The sequence below is a fragment of the Lagenorhynchus albirostris genome, chromosome 10 (genome assembly GCF_949774975.1).
Source record: "Lagenorhynchus albirostris chromosome 10, mLagAlb1.1, whole genome shotgun sequence".
Lineage (NCBI taxonomy): Eukaryota > Metazoa > Chordata > Mammalia > Artiodactyla > Delphinidae > Lagenorhynchus > Lagenorhynchus albirostris.
Window position 1 is genome coordinate 78,920,886 of NC_083104.1, and position 22,690 is coordinate 78,943,575.

Below are 22,690 nucleotides of genomic sequence, written 5' to 3' on the forward strand. Positions count from 1 at the left end.
GCCAACGAGGCTTCTGCCTTTGTCCGAAAACGTGGTGGCTTAAAGAGCATCACTGCACAATGTGGATGCCTCCTTTCTCTCCCGGCTTTCTTCCTAAGCCCTGCAAACCTGGATTTGTAAAAGTTACTTTCTATTGCTTTTTGTGCTTTTGGCCAACTCTGTTTTCCCATTATTTTGAATCTTTTACAATATATATAAATCCAGAACTTAGGTATGAAAAAATACCATAAGCAAAATCAAAAGGCAAGTGATGACCAAGGGGGAAATGTTTACAATTCAGATCATAAACAAAGGCTAATCTCGCTAATGTATGAAGAGCACCTAGAACCCAAGCATGAAGAGATAACAAACGCAACAGAAGAATGGGCAAAGGGTATGAACGGACAGTTCACAGAGAAAAGAAACACAGATGGCCCGTATACATTTAAAAGGACGCTCAACCTCACACAGAAGAGAAATGAAGGGACTTCCCTGGTGGTCCAGTGGTAAAGAATCCACCTTCCAATGCAGGGGACGGGGGTTGGATATCTGGTCCGGGAACTAAGATCCCACATGCAGCGGAGCAACTAAGCTCGCACGCCACAACTACTGAGCCTGCACGCCTCAACTAGAGAGCCTGCATACCTCAACCTACAGAGCCCAAATGCTCTGGAGCCCACGTGCCACAACTACAGAACCCATGAGCTCTGAAGCCCACGCACTGCAACTAGAGAGAGAAAACCCACACAACACAACTAGAGAGAAGCCTACATGCCGCAACGAAGAGCCCACGTGCTACAACGAAAGATTCCACATGCCACAATGAAAGACACCACATGCTGCAATGAAGATCCCACGTGCCACAACTAAGACCCAATGCAGCCAAAAATAATAAACAAACAAACAAACAAATAAATATTTTTAAAAAATATGCCAGACTTCCCCGGTGGCACAGTGGGGGTAAGCTGGGATGAAGTAAGAGAGTGGCATGGATATATATACACTACCAAATGTAAAATCAATAGCTAGTGGGAAGCAGCCACATAGCACAGGGAGATCAGCTCGGGGCTTTGTGACCACCTAGAGGGGTGGGATAGGGAGGGTGGGAGGGAGACGCAAGAGAGAAGAGATATGGGGATATATGTATATATATAACTGATTCACTTTGTTATAAAGCAGAAACTAACACACCAGTGTAGAGCAATTATACTCCAATAAAGATGTTTTTAAAAAAAAAAAAAGAATCCACCTGCCAGTGCAGGGGACACAGATTCCAGCCCTGGTCCAGGAAGATCCCACATGCTGCGGAGCAACTAAGCCCGTGCACCACAACTACTGAGCCTGCGCTCTAGAGCCCACACGCCTCAACTAGAGAGCCTGCGTACCTCAAACTACAGAGCCCACACGCTATGAAGCCTGCGCACCACAACTAGCTAGAGAAAACCCACACACCACAGCTAGAGAGAAACCCGTGTGCCGCAACTAAGACCCGAGGCAGCCAAAAATAATAAATAATAAATAAAATAAAATAAATATTTAAAAAAATATGCCGGACTTCCCTGGTGGCAGAGTGGTTAAGAATCCTCCTGCCAATGCAGGGGGTGTGGGTTCAAGCCCTGGTCGGGGAAGATCCCACATGCTGTGGAGCAACTAAGCCCGTGCACCACAACTACTGAGCCCACGTGCCACAACTACAGAAGCGCGTGTGCCTAGAGCCCATGCTCCACAACAAGAGAAGCCACCGCAGTGAGAAGCCCGCGCACCGTGACGAAGAGTAGCCCCCGCTCTCTGCAACTAAAGAAAGCCCGCACGCAGCAACGAAGACCCAACTCAGCCATAAATAAATAAAATTATTTTTAAAAAATGCCACTCTTCTCTGTAACATTCTGTTTAAAAAAAAGAAAAAGAAGAGAAATGAGCTACAACTACAATGAGATACCACATCATCCCTATCAGATTGGCAGCAATCCAAATCTTGACACACACTCTTGCTGAGGCTGCGGGGAAAGAGGCTCTCTCTCACACTGCTGGTGGGATGCAAAATGGACCACCTCTTTGGAAGGGCAATTTGGTAATTTCCATCGTGATTACAAACACATCAGCCCTTGGATGTGGCAATTCCACTTCTGGGAATTTATCACACAGCCGTACCTGCCACGTTCAAAATGACACATGCACAAGGTTGCGCACAGCAGCATGGTTTTTGACAATAAACTGATGGAAACAACCCAAGAAGTTTTCATCTAGGGAGGACCGGGTAAACAGACCAGAGTTATAAACCCGGGGGCTTATAACACACAGTTGTAACAAGCTGTGGCTGTGGACCACAGTGCCAGCCTCTCCGGGGATCCCAGGGGTGCACACTGCTGCATGTATGTCCACCCCAGGACCAGTGAATCAGAAACTTGGGCATGACCCAGGGATCTGTGCTTAAATTCCCCAGGGGATTCTGACACACGTACTGATATAAACAGTGGAGCCATTTTTAAAAATCAGAGAGAAATGAAGGGCAAGAACAGGTAAAACTAAGCAGGAAACGTGAAAACAGAAGGGCGGTTGCTTTGGGAGGGGGTGTTGACTGGAGGGGCCTGAGAAGGTCGGGAGCGCTGTCTCCCCACCTGGTGCGCACAGACGTAAAAATTCATCACACTGTGCCCTTAAGAATGTGTGTGCTTTACTATTGTATAAACCGCCTAGTCTGTGGTACTTTATCATGGCAGCCCTAGCAAACTAATACACACAGACACACACACAGAGACAGACAGACAGACAGACAGACACACACACACACACACTCCCTCCCCCTCCCTCCCTCCCTCTCCCAGGCTGCCCGGAGAATTAAAGAATCTGCAGAGCTACCATTTTAATCCCAGACTGCATGATTTGTAATCTATTTTCTCCAGTTTTATAGAAGGTAGGAAGACAAGGATATTTTTATGATGTAAAAATGTAGCAAAAAATGAGAGATGTAGCAAAAATGAGAGATGCACGAAAGAGAATTTGGAAATAAGAGTGCCCAGCCTCTACGCAGTTTTCCTGATGTACCATTCCTTTTTATAAGGCTAATATAACCCGGCCTGTGGCCTTCAAGAAAGAAGTATCTCAGCAACTCCTGGTGCCAGGCCCACACTCAGCCCCACGGCTGTTTCTAAGTCTGAGGCTTCTGCTTACAACCGGCCTGGGCAGACAACATGCAGCGCGTGAAGAGCACCTGCGAGGCGGAAGGTGTGAACTTTCTGTTAATTCACTGAGAGCCATAAAGAGGAAACAGCTCCTCGAGGTCACATACCAAAAAATGTCTAAAGTCACAGCCTTTTTTTTTTAACTTGGATAAAAATAACATCAACAAGTTCATTGTTAAATTAAGGACAAAAAACTATTTCAGTAAGAACAACTGAGTAAGAAAAAAACATGATCCTGGCTAGACAGGAGAAGAAAAGATTTGATCAGGAGAAATGGGAGTGCAGGGGAGGGGAGGCAGCCGTTCAGAGATGCTACCGTCTTGGTCAGCTTCAGCTGGTTAACAATTAGCCACAGTGACTCAACTCGGTGGTTCGTGCTGAAACCTCTAGAAGCTCCACGTGGGATAAATTCTCCGGGCTGCAACAGGGGATTGGACAGAAATCAAGTCTAGGCGGGAAGGGGACACACTTCCGAGGTGCTGTTACCTGGAGGTGACCTCTTACAGTCCCTCCACTTTCCTGCACGACTGTTATACTTAAATAATAACTGCTATGGTCTGAATGTTTGTGTCCCCTGCCAAGTTCACATGTTGGAATCCTAACCCCCAAAGATGATGGTGTTAGTGGGTGGGGCCTTTGGGGAGGTGTTTATAAACCATAAGCATGGAGCGAGCCCTCATGCATGGACTTAGTGCCCTTATAAAAGAGCCTCCAGGGCGTCCCTGGTGGCGCAGTGGTTGAGAGTCCGCCTGCCGATGCGGGGGAAACGGGTTCGTGCCCCGGTCCGGGAAGATCCCACATGCCGCGGAGTGGCTGGGCCCGTGAGCCATAGCCGCTGAGCCTGCGCGTCCGGAGCCTGTGCTCCTCAACGGGAGAGGCCACAGCAGTGAGAGGCCCGCGTACCGCAAAAAAAAAAAAAAAAAGAGGCTCCAGAGAGCTCCCTTACCCGCCCACCACGTAAGGACACAGCAAGAAGTCTGTGACCTGGCAGAGGGTCCTCACCTGACCAGGCTGCACCCTGATCTCAGACGTCCAGCTTCCAGAACTGTGAGAAGTAAATTTCTGTTTATAAGCCACCCAGTCTGCGGTATTTCGTTATAGCAGCCTGAACAGACTAAGGAAGTTTAATAAGTAGTCTCTGCTTACTGATAAAATAAAAGATCAAGTCCAGGTCTGGCTATAAGCCCCCCTCTTCCTCAGATGCCAGCCAATACACTGACGGCAGTGAAGACTCTGGTTTATTTTCTCTTATCCATATGGACAGGACCTTAGGGCCAAAGGGGATCCTGGCCGCTGTGGGGCCCGAGGGCCCAGGATGGACCCAGATCTCTGCCTTCCTCGCTGGATCCCCTGGGCCATGCCCACCAGCCCGTTTGGCAACCCCACCTTCCCACAGCTACCCTGGGTCCTGGTGCTGCACGGGGTGTGAGGGGCCCAGCCCCCTCCTCTGCCCTTACTGCTGTATCCTTGGGAATGTCCAGCAACTCTCTCCCTTGGTATAAAAGGACAAGGCCAGGCTCTTTTGAGTCTCAAGTCTCCTGTAGCTGGACAGACCACAGGTCCGGGTTGGGCAGCTTTCGTCTGTAATCAAGTCAGGTTTCCTCCTCCGGAGCCCCTGTCGTCCACCTGTCTCTTCCCTTTTTGTCCCCGACAAGCTCATCTTACAAACAGGGGCTCGGTTTGATATGTGATGCCAATCTTCCGAGTACATGATACAAGCACAAGACAAGACTAGCTCCCACCAGCTAGCAAGGGAACAAAACACACTCTGAGCCCTGGACAAAGGCCTTCGCTGAATGAGGCTTTAAAACCACCTGTCTGGGCTTCCCTGGTGGCGCAGTGGTTGAGAATCCACCTGCCAATGCAGGGGACACAGGTTCGTGCCCCGGTCCGGGAAGATCCCACATGCCGCGGAGCGGCTGGGCCCGTGAGCCATGGCCGCTGAGCCTGCGCGTCCGGAGCCTGTTCTCCGCAACGGGAGCGGCCACAACAGTGACAGGCCCGCGTACAGCAAAACAAACAAACAAACAAACAAAACCGAAAACCATCTGTCTGAGGTTGTTTTGATGGGGCCGTGTGTCTCATCTTGGAAGGGCTGTGAGAACAAGGGCCACGCTATGGTGTGGGAGGGTCCCGGGCTTTTCATCTCCAGCTGCTAAATGCTACACAGCAGCTGGTGGTGATAAAACCACCGGGACCAACAGAGCCAGGGGATGGGTCCTTGTCTCCTTTGCTTACTGTGAAACCAACCCTTCTCTCCAAGAGGCCCCTCGCGCCCAGCCGTCTCGCTCTAGGTGCCCATGACTTCTGGGCAGCAGCGGCCCAGCTGGAAACCAAATCCACCCAGTGACGGCACCCCCTCCCCCGCTCCTAGACGCAACAGTTATAGCAAAACCAAAACTGGACGAGAACAGAAAGATGCAAATGAGTTACTGGATTTACCTTTGGGGTTGGAAGCACAGGGTCATCTGCAAGTCTACTTACAGCTTTTCACCCAGGGCAGCAGCACTTCAAATACCTGGGGATCTCGTGACCATGAAGGTTCCGGTGCAGAAGGTCTGAAGTGGGGCCTGGAGTCTGTGTTTCTAACAAGTTCCCAGGTGATGCTGGTCTGTGGACAACCTGCGCAGCAAGTGCCTCCTGGACTCCTGTCTTAAGGAATCGCTGGGGTTGACACAGCGGCCTCCACCCTCGATTTGACAGGTGGGGATGGAGACCCAGACGCTACACAGTTTGCCCAAGACAACTCAGCAAACTAGTGGCACAACTCAAAAGAACCTGGTACATTTTAGCCTGTCTGGGGTCACCTGTTCTACGTCAGAAGGGGAGCCAGCAGGCCACGAGTCTGTCTGTGGGGAGACTCAAGCTCTATTCTTTACTGACCTTTTACAGTCTATATACTTCTGGCCATAACAGCAGATACTCTGTGGTATCTGAATCAGAAAGACTTGGAGTGTAATGGCAAGACCAGACACATGACATTTTATTCCTTGCCGGAGCTGGGCTGGGTGTATGGTTGCAGATAAAATACAGGACGGTCAGTGAACCTTGAATTCCAGACAAACAGAGAATACTTTTCTAGTATAATTATGCCCCACATATACTTTGAGATATACTTACACTAAAAAAAGTACCTGCTGTTTATCTGAAATGCCAATTTAACAGGTGGTCTTGGATTTTTTATTTGCTAAGCCTGGCAACCCTAACAGGTGGGAATGAGAGACAGGATGTGGTGACAAGAACATTTCCTGCTTAGGGACCTTTCTGGTGGCGCAGTGGTTAAGAATCCGCCTGCCAATGCAGGGGACACGGGTTCGAGCCCTGGTCCAGGAAGATCCCACATGCCGCGGAGCAACTAAGCCCGTGCACCACAACTACTGAGCCTGTGCTCTAGAGCCCGTGAGCCACAACTACTGGGCCCACGTGCCACAACTACTGAAGCCCGCACACCTAGAGCCCGTGCTCCAGAACAAGAGAAGCCACCACAATGAGAAGCCCGCGCAGCGCAACAAAGAGTAGCCCCCGCTCGCCGCAGCTAGGGAAAGCCCGCGCACAGCAACGAAGACCCAATGCAGCCAAAAATAAATAAATAAATTAAAATTTATAAATAAAAGAAACATTTCCTGCTTCATCGCTGTTGACCTTAAAGAAAACCCCAAGGACGCCGGCACTGCCCCGAGACGCACAACTTCTGACTGCAACTGTGCCCATCTCCTCTTTGAGTTCATCTCTCTGAACGGAGCTTAATCTTCTTAACTAGCTATTATAATGTGAGAGAATCATATATTTACAGCTAGTACTATGAGTTGAACCATGTCCCCACAAAACTCCCATGAGTTCCTAACCCCCAGCACTTCAGAATGTGAGCTTATTTGGAGTTAGGGTTACTGCAGATGTAAAGAGTTAAGATGAGGCCATAGTAGAGTAGAATGGGTCCTAATCCAACATGACTGGTGTCCCTTTAGAAAGGGGAAACGGGACGCAGAGGCTACCATGGACACGGGGTAAAGACTGGTGTCCCGCTGCCACGAGCCAGGGAGCAGGGCCCTGCTGACACCTTGATCTTGGACTTGTACAATACGTTACATTTCTGTTGTTTAAGCCACTCACCTTGTGGTATGTTTGTCACCACTGGCCTATAAGCACATGCTGGGAGCCGGGAAGAAGACAGGAGAGAAGGAGAGGGAGGAAAGGAAACAGGTAAAAAACCTCATCAGCATTCCCACTGGCTATTTTCTATAGAACTTGAAAACCTCTGCTGAGGGAGGATGAGGGATTTAGAAACAGTAGAGCACGTTGTATGAAAACCGTTACTGCTCTCCTAAAATTCGCATTTTAAACACTGAGTTGAACGAGTTACAAGCCACTTAAAGAATCCTTAGAAATCAGAATTGACCCTGGTTATACAAACAGGATCCATTCCCAGGCACCTGCAGCCTTAAAGCGATTTGTGGGGGGAGGGCTTTAAATTCGCAACCTCCACAGGCCTCGGTTATGAACCGCTTCTTTCCCGTGAGAAATCTGCCCTCCTCTGCAACTTATAAACCAAACATCACCACCCTGGGTTTGGTGATCAAGGTGCTCGAAACAAAATTAAACAGGCTACTCTGATTGCACCGTCTCTCTGGGTGATTTGCTTGTCCTATTTCAAACAGCCCCTAATGGCAAGATTTAAATAGAAGTCAGGCTCCGTAGCAATAGTTGATCCTCTCTTTCAGTATGGATTTTATGTCCCTTCACCTCTACCCAGGCCTTCTTCTGGCCTGGAGGAGGATTCTAGGGGTAGACTTGCATCGCCCCACCCTAGAAAAATGCCGAACCTTGCAGGCTCCTGTCACACTGGCCTTCCTTCAGTGACTAGCGTGCGCCAAGGTGTCTGTGCCTCACTTGAGGCCTCTGCACATGCCGATCCCTGTGCCTGGAACGTTCCTTCTTCTGCCCAGACCCCCCCCCAAACCCCCCTACACCACCTGCACACACGCTCGGTTCAGAAGGCAGTTTCCCAGAAACAGCTGGCCATCACCCTTTGATTTTTCCTTATCACACAACCTTGTATATTTCCTTCACTGCCCTTATCACAACTATAATTATTTATTGTTTGCTGTGTATTATCTATTCTCTCCCTAATAAACAGTAAGTTCCGTGAGTCACAGATCAGACATGTTTTGTAATTACTTTACAGTCCAGGCCTGACACACAGCAGGCACACAAATGTCTGCATTAATCAATTAATTAATTAGTTAAAACAAACGAATTGAGGGCATGATAGGAACTTGGGGGGACACTCCTGCTCAGAAGCTTTGGCCGCAGCCCTGGAGCTTCACGTGAAGCCTTTGTTTCACGCTACATGAGAGGGAAGCGTTTAGGATATCACTTGTCTCCCTATTTCTCTGGGAAAGTCTTTTTTCAAACTAAAAAAAAAAAAAATCAACCCTCTGGTCATGATCTGGCTTTACAAACAGGCCCTTCCTACAATAAAGGCATGTCCCGCTCACATGTACTTCAACTGCCATGGTCCCCAGGGCAACACTTCCTCCTGGTAGCTAACAAAGCAGTGCTGGGCTATGATCTCGCATCCCCTCTAAATCCAGGGACTTCCCTGGCGGTCCAGTGGGTTACGACTCCGCGCTTCCACTGCAGGGGGCACGAGTTCGATCCCTGGTCAGGAAACTAGGATCCCACGTGCCACATGGCGTGGCCAAAAAAATTTTTTTTATTTTAAAAATTAATAAAAGGAAATTGACTTTGGTCAGAAATGTAATGAAAATACGAGCACAACCTTTGATAGGTGGCTATCTCTTTATCAATTAATAAACTGGCATTTTGGCATTAAAAAAAAGAAGCCTATGCATTTTATATTTACCAAAAAACAGGATTTATGGGTCATAAGAAGATGACCGAGGGTATTTTGGCAATACATATATAAAACCTTTAAAATGTACATACTACTCGACCCAGAAATTCCAGTAATAGGAATTTATCCTAAAAAATAATCATGAATGCAGGAAGTCACAAGAATGTTTACTGTAGCACTATAAAAGCTAGAAATATCCAACAATATGGGATTGAATAAGTAACTGTAGTAATCCCTATTAATAAATACTCTGTAGCTTTTCAAAATGTCTTATTGAATGGAAGAATACTGAAGGACATGGTAAAAGTGTTCATCATCTGCTAACAGCAAAAAACTGGTTATGACTCAAGATTCCAAAATGCTAACTGTAGTTTTTGGGTGATGGGGTCATGTGTGATTTTTATCTTCTCATGTTTAGCTGTATTTTAGAAATTTCCTGTGAGAGTCATAAATATACTTTGGAAAATGTTTATTTAAAAATAAACTGCAACCAGTCACAAAAGGACAAATACTATATGATTCCACTTATATGAGGCCCTAGAAGAGTCAAATTTATAGAGACAAAGTAGAATGGTCGTTGCCAGCGGGTGGGGGAGGGGAGAGTGGGGGTTATTGTTTAAGAGGTAGAGCTCAGTTTTGCAAAATGGAAACAGTCCTAGAGATGGATGGTGGTGATGGCAGCCCAACACAGTGAAGGTACTTCAGTGTCACTGTACACTTAGAAATGACTAAGATAGTAAATGGTATGTGTATTTTACCCCAATTTTTTTTTAAACCAAAAAAAACTTAAAAATTTAAATCCGTAAATCATAAGTACAGCTGGGTCTAGAGGTGTCCTAGTTATTAGGATTTTCAAGAGACAGGAGTAGAGAAGGCTGAATTTGACCTTGGACCACACAGCATCAAACAAGACAGCGTGTGTGCCTGCCAGGCTGGCGTGTGCCTGGGGATGAGCTGGTGTTGCCTAGTCTCCTGACTACGGCGCTGGCCATGGCATTTCCTGTCTCTTCCTTCACGAGCGTGGAGTTCTGTCCCTCTCCTGCCAGCGTCCCTCGCTCTGATTCTAGATGAAGGGCCGAGTTGGCTGTCCCAAAGGGGTGACTTCCCCCAGAGCCTGGCTACAGGGACTGCAGGGGCAGGAGAGTACAGGAAAGACTCCGGCCACGTCCTGCAGAGACCATGGGTTGAGGGATTTGGCCCCAGTGACCTTCAGCTAGCCGCTGGTGGAGCCAGGCCAGGAAAGGAATCTGACCTCCAAGTCCAGACAACTCGCCTGTCCACCGCAGAATGAAAAGGGGAGGGCTGGATTCAGTGAAGAACATTCCACCTTTATTCACCGTGAGGGCACCGGCGATGCCCAGTTCCTGGAGGTGGACCCGAGAACCTCAAGCTTGCAGAGCCTCGGGCTGAGGGCTAGACGTGGCCCGAAGCTGCATCTTCACAGCAACAGGGAGTTGGATGCTGAGTCTAAGTATCTAAAATGATCATACACATACACAGGAAAAGGACGTTTTCCAAGAACTTTGGGGTTACCAGGGCCCGGGAAAGACAGAGACCAGTGCTTTTCTTACCTGCTGTAGGCACGCTAACATTATACTGAGGTAAAATAAATAGGAAGGCAGTCTTGGCGGTGACCTGTGAAATAGAGGGAAAAAGTTCCACGTTAGCTTCTTGTCCACATCAAAAGAAACAAGCAAAGCCTGCTACCAGCCCTCGGGCCACGCCTTTCACATCTCAGACCCACAGGCCTCTCCAATGAAGGGTTTCACCTAGAGCACAAGTTAGCACCATTTGTTTTTTTCCCATTTTCTTGAATGACATCCCTCCCAATACCTGCACTAAAAGCAAAGAAACAATCCCAAGTCCTGGATGGCATCTAGACTTGTACTCGCTGCAGATAGAATACAACAAGGTGTGCTCGGCCGGCCGAGAGCTCACCAGCAAAGGGTGCAAATCTGTCTGCCATTCATTCATTCATCCATTCATTCAAGTGTTTATCAAGTTGGTTCTAAGTCCCCAGCATTGGTGAAGTCAGAAACTAACAGAAGATAAAGGTCACAGCCTTCCAGAGGTTTCCAGAACTTAGGACCTCGCCGAGGTTCCCCAGCACGCTGGCTAACTGCACCGTGGGCGGCAGCCCGCAAAGTTTCTGAGGCCTGAGCCTCAGAAACAGAGAATTCCAGCTGCTAATTTCACACACGCCCTATTGGGGGGCAGGACATAACACTCCACTCTGTTGGTCTGTTTATTTCGAAAGCGGCCTTTCAAATCTCGGTTGTGCTGTGGAAGAACTGAGGTCATCGCTTGGTTATTAGTGGCCAGCTCAGTCCTCTTGCAGTTCAGCCTGCAGGGGAGAGACTACAAGGTGCAGGATTCGAAGCTTGGACTCAAGAACCGACTGCCTAGGTTCAGACGCTGCCTCTGCATTTGCCCACCTCGCAACCAGGAGCCGTGGTCTTACACCTGGAGCCTCACTTCCCGTGTCTCTAAAGGCGGGATACTTGTGGTTCTCCAGCTGGTCTGGGCGGCGATGGCCCAGCTGTTAGCATTGTTTAAAGCTCCCCAGATGTTTCTGACGTGCAGCTGGGGCTGAGAAGCGCCCCCACACGGTTCTGGAGCAGGTGCGGAGGCCAGGTGAGGGGCGGCCAGACCCCAGGTCTTTTCTGGGAGGCCCCTGGGGACATCTCATCAGTAGCGTTACTGGTTCTCCTCTAAACAAAAAGATGTGAAGGGTGCACTGTGGGTGTGGAGGAAACGCACTGGACTGTGGCAGAAGCAGCAGGGAAATGGTTGGATGATGCCTTCCAGCCCCTCCACCAAACGCTGTACCATGCTCGAGGCACAATCTCTCCTTCAGTTTCATTCAGGAAACACACTCGTCTTTTAAGCTAGTGGGCTGAAGTGGACCTCTGTGGGGTTCTGGCTGAACAGTACCCCTTTGCCCCTTCCCAACATACCAGGACTTCCAGAGGAGACAACTCTCCCCAGCTGTGTGTTGTGAGGGTGTCACTGTGGTGACCACGGCCCTCCCAGGAGGATACAGGGAGTAGACCCTCTCCCCAGTCCATCAGACCCCCTCTCCTGGGCTCTGAATCTTGAGCGGGGATGGAGGAAGAGCTGGTTAGCCCTGAGTGCCTTCCAGAGTTTTCTGCTGGGGTTCCCACAGCCTTGCCCTGGAGCACAGACCCCATCACCTGTATGAACCCCAGACGGCCTCCTGAAGTTGGCCAGAGTCCATTCCTAAGAGACATCAGAATCCCGTGCGTAGAGCACATTCGAACCCCTGGGGGAGCTTCTAGAATCTCGATGCCTGGGCTGCCCCAGCCAATCAACCTTGCCCCTCAGGGGCATCAGGGAGCCGCCAAGCTCCCCAGAGCAGCCCACACGTAGCCCAGCCTGGGAGCCCCTCATGGGAGCCCCACCTTCACCAGCCTCGCAAAGCAGGCCTCTCTGGCCAGTCACTGTCTGTGTCCTCCAGAGAATTCATTTCATTTAATCAACTTATGTTTTAGGTCAATTTTTATTTTAACTTCAAGAGAAACACACTTTTTAAAAAGTGAAACAATTCAGAAATACGTAAAGTTAAAAACCAAATATTCACTCTACGGTCTTGGTTTTCCTCTCTCCACATGTATGGGGTCAGTTCTCTGAGAGCTTTTCCCATGCATTTCTACACTCGGAATTTATTTCATTTTACTCTGACATTATAACTTGGATTGTGTTTATGCCACTTGACAAGAGCTACAACTTTCTTTTCTAATTTTTTTTAATTGAAGTATAGTTGATTTACAATGTTGTATTAGTTTCTGGTGTATAGCAAAGTGATTCAGCGATATACATATACACATATATAAACATATACATACACATATATACTTTTTCAAATTCTTTTCCATTATAGTTTATTACAGGATATTGAATATAGTTACCTGTGCTCTACAGTAGGACCTTGTTGTTTATCTATTTTATACAAAGTAGTTTGTATCAGCTAATCCCAAACTCCTAATATATCCCCTTTGGTAACCATAAATTTGTTTTCTACGTCTGTGAGTCTGTTTCTGTTTTGTAAATAAGTTCACTTGTATATTGTAGATTCCACATATAAGCAATACTATATGGTATTAGTCTTTCTCCTTCTGACTTATTTAGTATAAGAGCTACAACTTATTAAATACTAGTTAAATCACTTTCTTAGCTCTGTTAATCTCTTGGTTGTTACAGGAACATAAAGACCAAGGCACAAAAATATTCAGAGTACATGAAAGTATTCAGAGTATAGTGATACAGAAGACATGTAGGTCAACCTTTCGTTTACTGATGTCAACGTAGAGATAAGTGGTTATATAATAAAAACTTCCTATACATACTAGTGCTTTTCATTACTGTTTCCCACAGGGCTACCCCTAATGTTTAACACCGAAAAGCTTGGCCAAATAAAACGGGCTCACTGTGAAAGTGTATACAGATGTGTGGACTTTTTTTTTGCATCCTTTCTTTTTATTGAAAAAGATTTTAGAAGATGGCAGTTAACAAAGGGCACAAAAAAAAATCACAGGGATATACTAGTGGAAAACATAGACCAGATAAAACTAAGAATGCCACTGGCTTCTTTAATTGGTTAAAAGCACAAAATGCAACAGGCAGAAAGTCTGTTTTAAACAAATTAAAAAGCTGTGTTTCTAGACCTAGAAGACAAACTTATGGTTACCAAAGGGGAAAGCCAGGGAGAGGGGTATAAATTAGGAGTTTGGGATTAGCAGATACACACTACTATATATAAAACAGATCAACAACAAGGACCTACTGTACAGCACAGGGAATATACTCAATATCTTGTAATAACCTATAATGGAAAAGAATCTGAAAAAGAATATATAGAGAGATATATATATGTATAACTGAATCACTTTGCTGTACACCTGAAACACAACATTGTAAATCAACTACACTTCAATTTAAAAAAAAGCTGTGGGCTTCCCTGGTGGCGCAGTGGTTGAGAATCCGCCTGCCAATGCAGGGGACACGGGTTCAAGCCCTAGTCCGGGAAGATCTCACATGCCCCAGAGCAACTAAGCCCGTGCGCCACAACTACTGAGCCTGCACTCTAGAGCCCTCGAGCCACAGCTACTGAAGCCCACGCGCCTAGAGCCCGTGCTCTGCAACAAGAGAAGCCACCGCACCACACCGCGCACCACAAGGAAGTCCCCGCTCGCCACAACTAGAGAAAAGCCCGTGCGCAGCAACAAAGACCACAACGCAGCTGTGTTGTTGTCTCAATTAGCCCCAAGTCAGATATATAACACCCACAAAAATGGTATGTGAAGTAATGCTGTCCTACACAAGAAGTTGTACCCTGAATTAAGGGGAACAGCTATTGACACAGGAGTTAACACAACAGAGCATCAGCCTGTAACTGCTGGAAGAATAATCCCCCCTTTTTTTTTTTAATGAGGACAGCCGTTTGGCATATGGGCTGGACAGATGCCCTTGGCCTGGCCCTGCATATCCAGTCAATTCTTGTTACTCCCAGTCGTTCTGTTCTGGAAGTTACCGTGATCCCAGCGACAAAGGACCCCTGCTCCTAGGGGTTAGGTTCCTAAAGGCCTCTGGTCCATTTCCATCAACCAATCAACATGTAACCTTGGTTTACGTGTGTTCCTGTTGAAAGACGCTGTATGGAACGCAGGCTGTTGAAGTGTGAACACTGAACCTGTGGCTCGCACCTGAAGGAAGCCCTTCTAACACGCTTATGTTCTCCGCCAGGCCCCTCCCGGCCTCCCCATGCTCAGGACCCCGAGGCGGCGGCCCAGCACCACGCGTGAGGGCCATTTTATAAGCAGCCAAGTCATTGACAAAACACACAAAGATGCAAGAACGTGGCACTAAACAGATGGCAAAAAGCCACTTGCTCACAGGAGAAGCTGGACCAGGAAGGCAGAGTGTCGCCGGGTTCCCCTTCATCCGGGGACATCTCGTTGGGTGAGCCACACATCTCACCGCCCTGTGCACGTCCACAGATACCGCAAAACCCGGAGATCAGGTTCTGAGGTCACATATACATGTCAGCGAGCAGCCCCAGTGCACACCCAAGAGGCGCGGGAGAGTGAGGGTCAGCTGCCCTGCGGCAAACCCAAAGGCCAACGAGGGCCGAGGTTTTTTTCTTTTTTAACCTTTATTGAGGTGTAATTTACACACCATAAAATTCACCCTTGGTAAGTAGACAGCTTTATGGGGTTTGTCTTTCCTCGTTTTTAAACTCTCCCTTCACTGGAATGTAAGTTCTAAGAAAGTGGGGCTCTCACTCATCTTGATTAACTTCAACCCACTGCCTGCAACAGTGCCCAGAAACGGCCCGTGCTCGGCAAGCACTTGATAAATGCAGACATGATTAAGCAGGGGAGCCAGTATTGCACTGCCACCTGACCCTCAGCTTGTCCTCTGCCCTCATTCATTCCCCTGTGCATGTCCCCTCTCTCTCCCTGGGGTCCGTCCCAGTGCTGGGCACGTTGTAGGTATCTCAAAGATGCCTATTTGATGAGCGAATACTGCAAGCAGCTATAATATTTAATAACCGCAGACGAATGCTTAACAAATGCTCTCTGAACATGATTCTAAGAGAATAGGACCTGGGACTCTGATGAAAGCAAAAAGTTTGAGATTCCAGCATTTTTCCATCCCTACGCCCCTCATCGTAGCAGGTGAAACCATTCCAAACCGTGCAACCTTCTTTCAGGCAGCTGTGCTCACTCCCACATTACACGTCTCATTAAGATAATGTCCATTTCCCTGTTTTATCGATGAAGAGGCTAGACCTGGGGCACAGAGAGGTCCCCTCCCCAGCAGGACCTCACAACTTTACAAACAGAAAAGACAACATTCAATTTGATTTTTTAAAACTGTGTTCCAAAAACAAATTTCGGAGACACAAAATACGGCACATAAAATAGAACGGTGACCTAAAACAGAAGCAGGAGAGGACAACCAAAAATATATATTGAAGGCAAAGGAGCCGGAATGAGGCTGATCCACAAAACCTCATTCCAGAAAGTCCAACTTGTTGGCTAAAGGTCCCCAGAAATTTGGCCCTAAGCTTCCTCGAAGCCATCAGGAGGCAGCAGGGATCAGCTCCTGGATTCACCTCGCCCATTAATAAGAAAACAAGAAAGACTGCCCTAAAAAAGCAACTCTACCTTTCCAGCACAAAAACCATTCTCTGTGCTTTAAAAGGTCCTCTGGCACCCCGAAACTTCACTCCCAACTCTTCCCAACCTCAGACCAGGGATGAAACGGCCAACAAGCCCCCCTCTGCCAGCGCTGGCTGGGTTTGTGTAACACAGAGGGCTGAGAAACAGGAGCCCATTAAAAATGTCATTCCAATTATTTCCCATACCTCTAAGGCTATTGATGGAAACATTACTGAGTTTAATAGCATTTTAAATGCCTGGATCAGTGGGTGAAAGGTTAAAAGTGGAAACATGCTAATACACTAATGCAAAGGAGAACACTAAATTATGTAGCAGGGCCACCACACACGCATGCATGCACGCACACATACATGCACGCACGCACACACACGCGCACGCACACACACACACGCGCACGCACACACACACACAGAGGAAGCCTCACTGAACTTTTAACTCAAACAGGGCATCAAGCACAAAGGCAGTGACACCGAGCATGCTGTGTAGCCATAACAAAACCAAAACCGTTCCACATGCCATGTTCTATTAGGGGCACATGAATCTGAGCTCTCAGTTGCTGCTAGACCAAGGATGCCAGAAGAGCACAGTGGACTTGGACTCCAGTCCCAGTTCTGCTGGGGCGGCAGCTGGGAGACCTCAGGCAAGGCATTTTACCTCTCTGGACCCCAGTCTTCTCATCCATGAACAACAAAAATAATGGCTGTGAATGTTATCAAGGGTTTACTCAGTGCCACGCACGTTTCTAAGTGCTTTACAGAAATTACTTCTGAGGCGGTTCTCACAACCACCCTAGAGGCAGACACTCGTAACATTCCCATTTTACAGATAAGCATAGAAAGGAGCAGGTGGTCAGAATGGATGTCCTTAAAGGTCCTCTCCACCTTCAGCTCCAAAAGGCTATCATTTCCTGGTTCCACTCCCTGTCAATGCCAAAAACACAGCCTCACGCTGACAGCCTGCTGAGAGGTCTTCCCACAAGTTTAAAATATATTCCTGCTTCTGCAGGCTGTGAAGATGAGGCCCAGGTGTCATCTGTATACAACAGCGAGAAAACAAGGCCTCTCAAGTCAGCTGCCAGCCCGCAAGCCCCAGATACCGGGCACACCTGGGCTTCCCAATACCCCAATCTGCCCTTTTACACTGCAAGCTGATATCTGGGCACCAAAGATAAGGAAAGATGTCATGAAGGCAGTCTCATGGTTTTCCTGGTAAGCAGTATTTGACCTTTGGTTTGGTTTATTGTTTATTTCTTGGCCACATTCACACACTGGTCCTTGCAAGGGGCTGCGCTGCAAGACGAGCCCAAGGACAGGAGAGGGGAGGAGGACCCCTGCTCAAGGCAGCCCTTCTCCACACCGCTCAGCGCCATGAACAACGCCTCTCTCACCCCGGGGCTGAAACACAGTCCAAGTGGCTGACCCGGAACCCCTCTGACTGAGAGATACTCATGCTCTGGTCCTCAGGGGCACAAGTAGAGCCAAGTGACCTGTCCCCCTCTCCCGGCCCAGCCTGCTCTCAGGAAGCCAAACGACCCCCACTCAGAATTTCCCAAAATTGATTTTGCATCTTTCTGCCCAGGCGGTGGATAGAAAAATTTCAGTCAGACAGGAGAACATTTAAAAGTCATGCCTCTCAGGTTTCCCTGGTGGCGCAGTGGTTGGGAGTCCGCCTGCTGATGCAGGGGACGCGGGTTTGTGCCCCGGTCCGGGAGAATCCCACATGCCGCGGAGCGGCTGGGCCCATGAGCCATGGTCTCTGGGCCTGCGCGTTGCAACAGGAGAGGCCACAACAGTGAGAGGCCCGGGTACAGCAAAAAAAAAAAAAAAAAAAAAAAAAAAAAAGAGTCATGTCTCTCACAGGTATAGAGAACAAACTAGTGATTACAAGCAGGGAGAAGGAAGGGGGGAGGGGCAACACAGGAGTAGGGGATTAAGAGGTACAAACTATTATGTATAAAATAAGCTACAAGGATATATTGTACCACATGGGGAATATAACCAATATTTTATAATAACTATAAATGGAGTATAACCTTTAAAAATTGTGAATCACTATACTGTACACCTGTAACATATAATATTGTACACCAACTATACTTCAATTTTAAAAAACTGCAAAAAAAGAAAAAAGATTAAAAAAATAAATAAAAGTCATGCCCAATTGACGAGGAAGGGTTTTTTTGGCTTGTTTTTTCTTTTTAATAAAAGAGTCTTTTAGCCCTTCTCTCCTGAAGTATTGGCTTTATGAGTTGGGCTGGTCACCTGCACACACCTTTTTAGGGCCAGTACTTGAGGTATGAGGTTTGCAGCCCCACTGTCACTCAATAAAAGGCAGATACAGCTGAGACAAAGATGCTTTTCATGCTTGCTTTCTGAAATTTTCCGTCTGGATGACCAGGGGCTGGCGGGGAGGGCCGAGTGCCTGCAGCCAGGGGCAGGATGCTGACAGGACCTTCTGGGTGGCTTTTAGCAACGTTTGGAGATTCAGTTTTCTCACTTGAAAAACTGCCTTAATGTAAGAACTAGGCAAAGCTACCCAAACACACAAAACAGATTCTCTACAAGCCTGTGTTCACCAGGCTGAGAAGACTCCCTATTAACGGTCACGACTGCAGTTTTGTATCGGATTAAAAAACGACACTGTATATTTATGAGAAAACCCTGTATCATCGGAGCAGCTGCAATGCAATGATAGTGCTTGCTTTAGGACATTCATTGGTTCCAAGGTCTAAACTTTATTTTGGGATCAAGAGGAATTTAGAAAGGGTCACTTATAGAGTTTTAAAAATCTCTGAAGTTGAGCTTTTAATTTTTTTTTTTTTTTTTGGCCTCGCCATGGGATCTTAGTTCCCCACCAGGGATCGAACCTGGGCCCTCAGCAGTGAAAGCACCGAGTCCTATTGAACTTGACCTACTATGTGCCTTACCGATAGCCTTAGATAAAATACCTACATTCCATGTAATAAATATACTTCTTCTCTGGAGGCCTTAAGATATATACACTCTCATCTGCTCCCTCAAAAAAGAGCCCTGGGTCAATATTTCAAATACTCTTACTTGATTATATATTTCACCCCCAACCCCAGGAGCTTTCAGCTTGTTTGGGTGGGTCAGCATATACTCATAAACCATTCCTCACAGAAGCTAAAACCTAAAGAAAAATAAAGAAGCGCTTGGTCATTAGAATTTTTAAAATAACAACAAAATAAGGAAGTGTTCACACAAAATAACTTTTTAGAATATCAGTGTTCTTAAAATGTGCTTCTCTTGCACCACATAGCAGAGTTCAGATTCTTTGTGGCTATTCCTAAAACACCCACATGGGTCAGGACAAAATATCTTTACCTTTTGGGCAAAAGCCACCTGTTCAGATGCAATACGATCTTTAAAATAAATTAAAAATCAACAAAGAAAAAAGAAAGAATTTTGGAGTGTAGAATTTTAGGCTCCGAGTGATTTTTGGAGGGCTCCGATTAAGTAACATTTTAGATTTCACTGCAGAAAAGGAACCACGGCACCAATACATCACAGGTTGTCTGAGTTTCAGTTTCTAAAGAAGCTTTGACTCCATCAGCACAAAGAGCGGGGCAATTCTAACCAGCACAGATGTGTCTGCAACGGCCAGGCACTCATCATTGGCAACTGTCAAGGGAGGCTGCCCGGCATGGGGGAAGCGAAAGGATTATCCAGGAGCTCTGAAGAGCCAGGTAGCTGGACCAGGCGGGGGCCCAGGTGGATTTGCCTTCATTTGCTTATTTACAACTTAGGAGGAAAAGAGCAGGCAGACAGTGACCGACGGCCACCGTGTTTAATTATTCTCCACCGTCTGGAAAGTTTCCTACTCAGAACATCAGCACGTCCATCCCCAAGTTCTGACGGAAGAGCCAGGGGTGGGGAGCGGCGCTTGCTAGAAAAACGAACTTGAGACAGCAAAGAAGCGTCTCCAGGGGCCACCAACCAGGCCCGTCAGCGGGGCAGAGGCTGATTCCCACGGGAACCCTCAGATTCCTCTCTGGCTTGTGTCGGGCACAGGAAGGGAGGGCCCTGACCCAGGCTGTCCACCTCTGCCCACGCTCAAACCGAGCAAACTACGGCAAATAAGCGAGTTTCTACAATACGCCATTCCTCTGGCGTCCCGTATCTGCACACCCCTACCCCACCGAGGGGTGAGGGATTAGGTGACGGGCCCCAGCAACCGCCTCTGTGGTGCCACCTCACACCAGCCTTACCTTCCACCCTCGCAGGAAACTGAGGCCAGGCCGGGAGCTCTGCTCTGCGCATCCTAATTCTGAACTGCCTCTTTCCCACCCTCGCGGGACGTGCCTTATAACCCCGCCCTGGGCGGGCATCCAGACTATTCTGCCTGAGTCTACAAAGACCCCCTGCAGGAGAGCACCTGAGAGAACTTAACGGATGATGATTCGATTCAGGTGAATTCAATCAAGGCCATCAAGGTGAATAAGAAACACCCAGCACTCAAACAGCCCTGTTTGTCAGCCAATAATATTCACAGGGGGATGCCCCAAATCGTCTTCAAAGTGGAGAAGGAAAATAACAACATAAAAGGCAAGAGTTCCCAGAAAAATGTGCTACAGATAAACAGAAAATACAAATCGAACCCCAAAGGCACTGCTTGAGGTAAACACTACCCACACTTTGCCGCAAGAGTCCCTCCACACCCCTCAACTGAATGAATAAAGCCCAGGCAAACGCTGATATCTAGGTTACATGTTGTATTCTAAGATACTTTCTCTCTCTCACACTCACACACATACGCACACTCAGATAAAGCTATATATGTTAGTACAAAATCTCATTTTACTAACTGAAAGTGATATTTTAAATGACAGCTAAAAATGTGTGGTGTTTCTTCTCTGCCCCGGAGGCCAGCCTCCATCACAGCCTCTCAGCACCCCAGGAGGCTGCCTGTGACCTCACACAGGCGAAGGCAGCCCAGGAAGAAAGCCACACCGCAGAGGGAGAGGCTGGACCGAGTCTGAACTCACAGTGGGTCCTCAGAGGTTGACGGGAGGCTGCAGGCACCCTCATCCGACGCTCGGTGTGCAACGCCCCGCCCGCACCTGCTGGTGAAGCCAGGCCTTGGAGCAAGAGTCAGGGGCCAGGTGTGCCCCACTCTATTCCAGGGGAACACAAGAAGGAACAGGAACCGCCAGGGCCACCAGTGACCTTAAGCTTTGGCCGAGAAGCACAGATGATCTCCTTGCAAGACAACCACACAGCAAGAGGCAGGAGGGGAGGACGCAGCACACAGGCACACGCAAGGGGGCGGGGGACTCCTCCCTGCCGAGGCCTGGGAGGGGGGACAGCTCTTCAGCCACTGCTCTGCACCCACACCCTATGGTAGGAACCAAGGCCACGGCCTGCAGAGGGGAACCACCCTGGGTACTGTTTCGCCGCCTCCCTGACTGAGAAAGACCACAGATCTGCCTTCCTAAAATACCACAGGCCCCGCTCCAGAGTCCTCCATGACTCCCTGGTGCCTACAAAGGAATCAGGCCCCCTGCCTGGATCCCAGGACTCCACAGCTACCCCACCTCAGCTTTCTAAGCTTTGCCCCTTCAACTCCCAGACACAGGAATGCCCCCGCCCCAAACGCCAACCCAGGCAGGAAAGGCACTACCCAAATTTGGAGCCCAGCCAGACAAATCAGTATGGAAAAGCTCATTTGCAACACAACATGGTCATTATTAGAGGGTACCTTACAGCAGCTTGGGAGACCAGAGGGGGGGTCCCACCTGCCGTGGAGCACTTCAGCCAGGAGGTTCTGCCCAATCTGTATCCTAAAGGGATGGACAGGCTGAAAGAAGGCAGGAAGGGGCTGCGTGCAGGCAGGCAGAGAAGCAGAAGAAACAGGACTCCCGGGAGATGGTCTGTGTGAGGAAGGTGATGAGGCGGGAAGGCTGGCAAGAACCAGGTCCTGTGAAGGGCCCTTTATGGCAAGTATAAAAACTGGGCTTTATCCGACTTGCAGGGGGCTTTAAGCAAGGCATAGCACGATGAGGTCTCCACTGCAGAGAGCTCGTGCCGCTCCGGGCGCAGAGGACGGGCTGGGGAAGCGTGGGAGCAGGAAGCCAGTAGGAAGGAAGGATAACACAGGCCTGCATGAAGGTGACGGCCACACACACAGGCGGCGTGGGGTCGTTCTCCGAGGGCTCGACGGCACAGTAAGTTCAGGCGGGGAGTAGCCAGGAGCAGTGCTCTCGTCTTGCTCAGGAAACGGTCGTAGAAACCTATAGCGTCAGTGAGACGTGCTTGGCGTTAGGATGGCTATTCCGAACCTTGCGCGTGGTGGGATCATCAACTGAGAGGGAAAACAGCTGTGGTCCAGGGCTGGGAGGGGGAGGGGAGGGAGGGAGTGGGCCGAGGAGGACCAGTCACAGAGGCAGGAGGAAGCAGAAGGGGCCCAGCAGCCAGGGGAGGAGAGCGGCGGAAGGAGTCCGGGCTCCGGGA

At 48.4% G+C, this 22,690-nt stretch overlaps 1 protein-coding gene across 5 annotated transcripts in view; it reads right to left on the reverse strand.

Annotated features, from left to right (window-relative positions):
• TRAM2 (translocation associated membrane protein 2) overlaps positions 1-22,690 on the reverse strand; it is a 70,071-nt gene that overhangs the window by 20,376 nt on the left and 27,005 nt on the right. For all 5 annotated transcript variants that reach the window (XM_060163087.1, XM_060163089.1, XM_060163088.1 and 2 more), the window contains exon 2: positions 10,587-10,650. In XM_060163087.1, the coding sequence (XP_060019070.1) occupies positions 10,587-10,650 (64 nt within the window). The remainder of the gene's footprint in view (positions 1-10,586; positions 10,651-22,690) is intronic.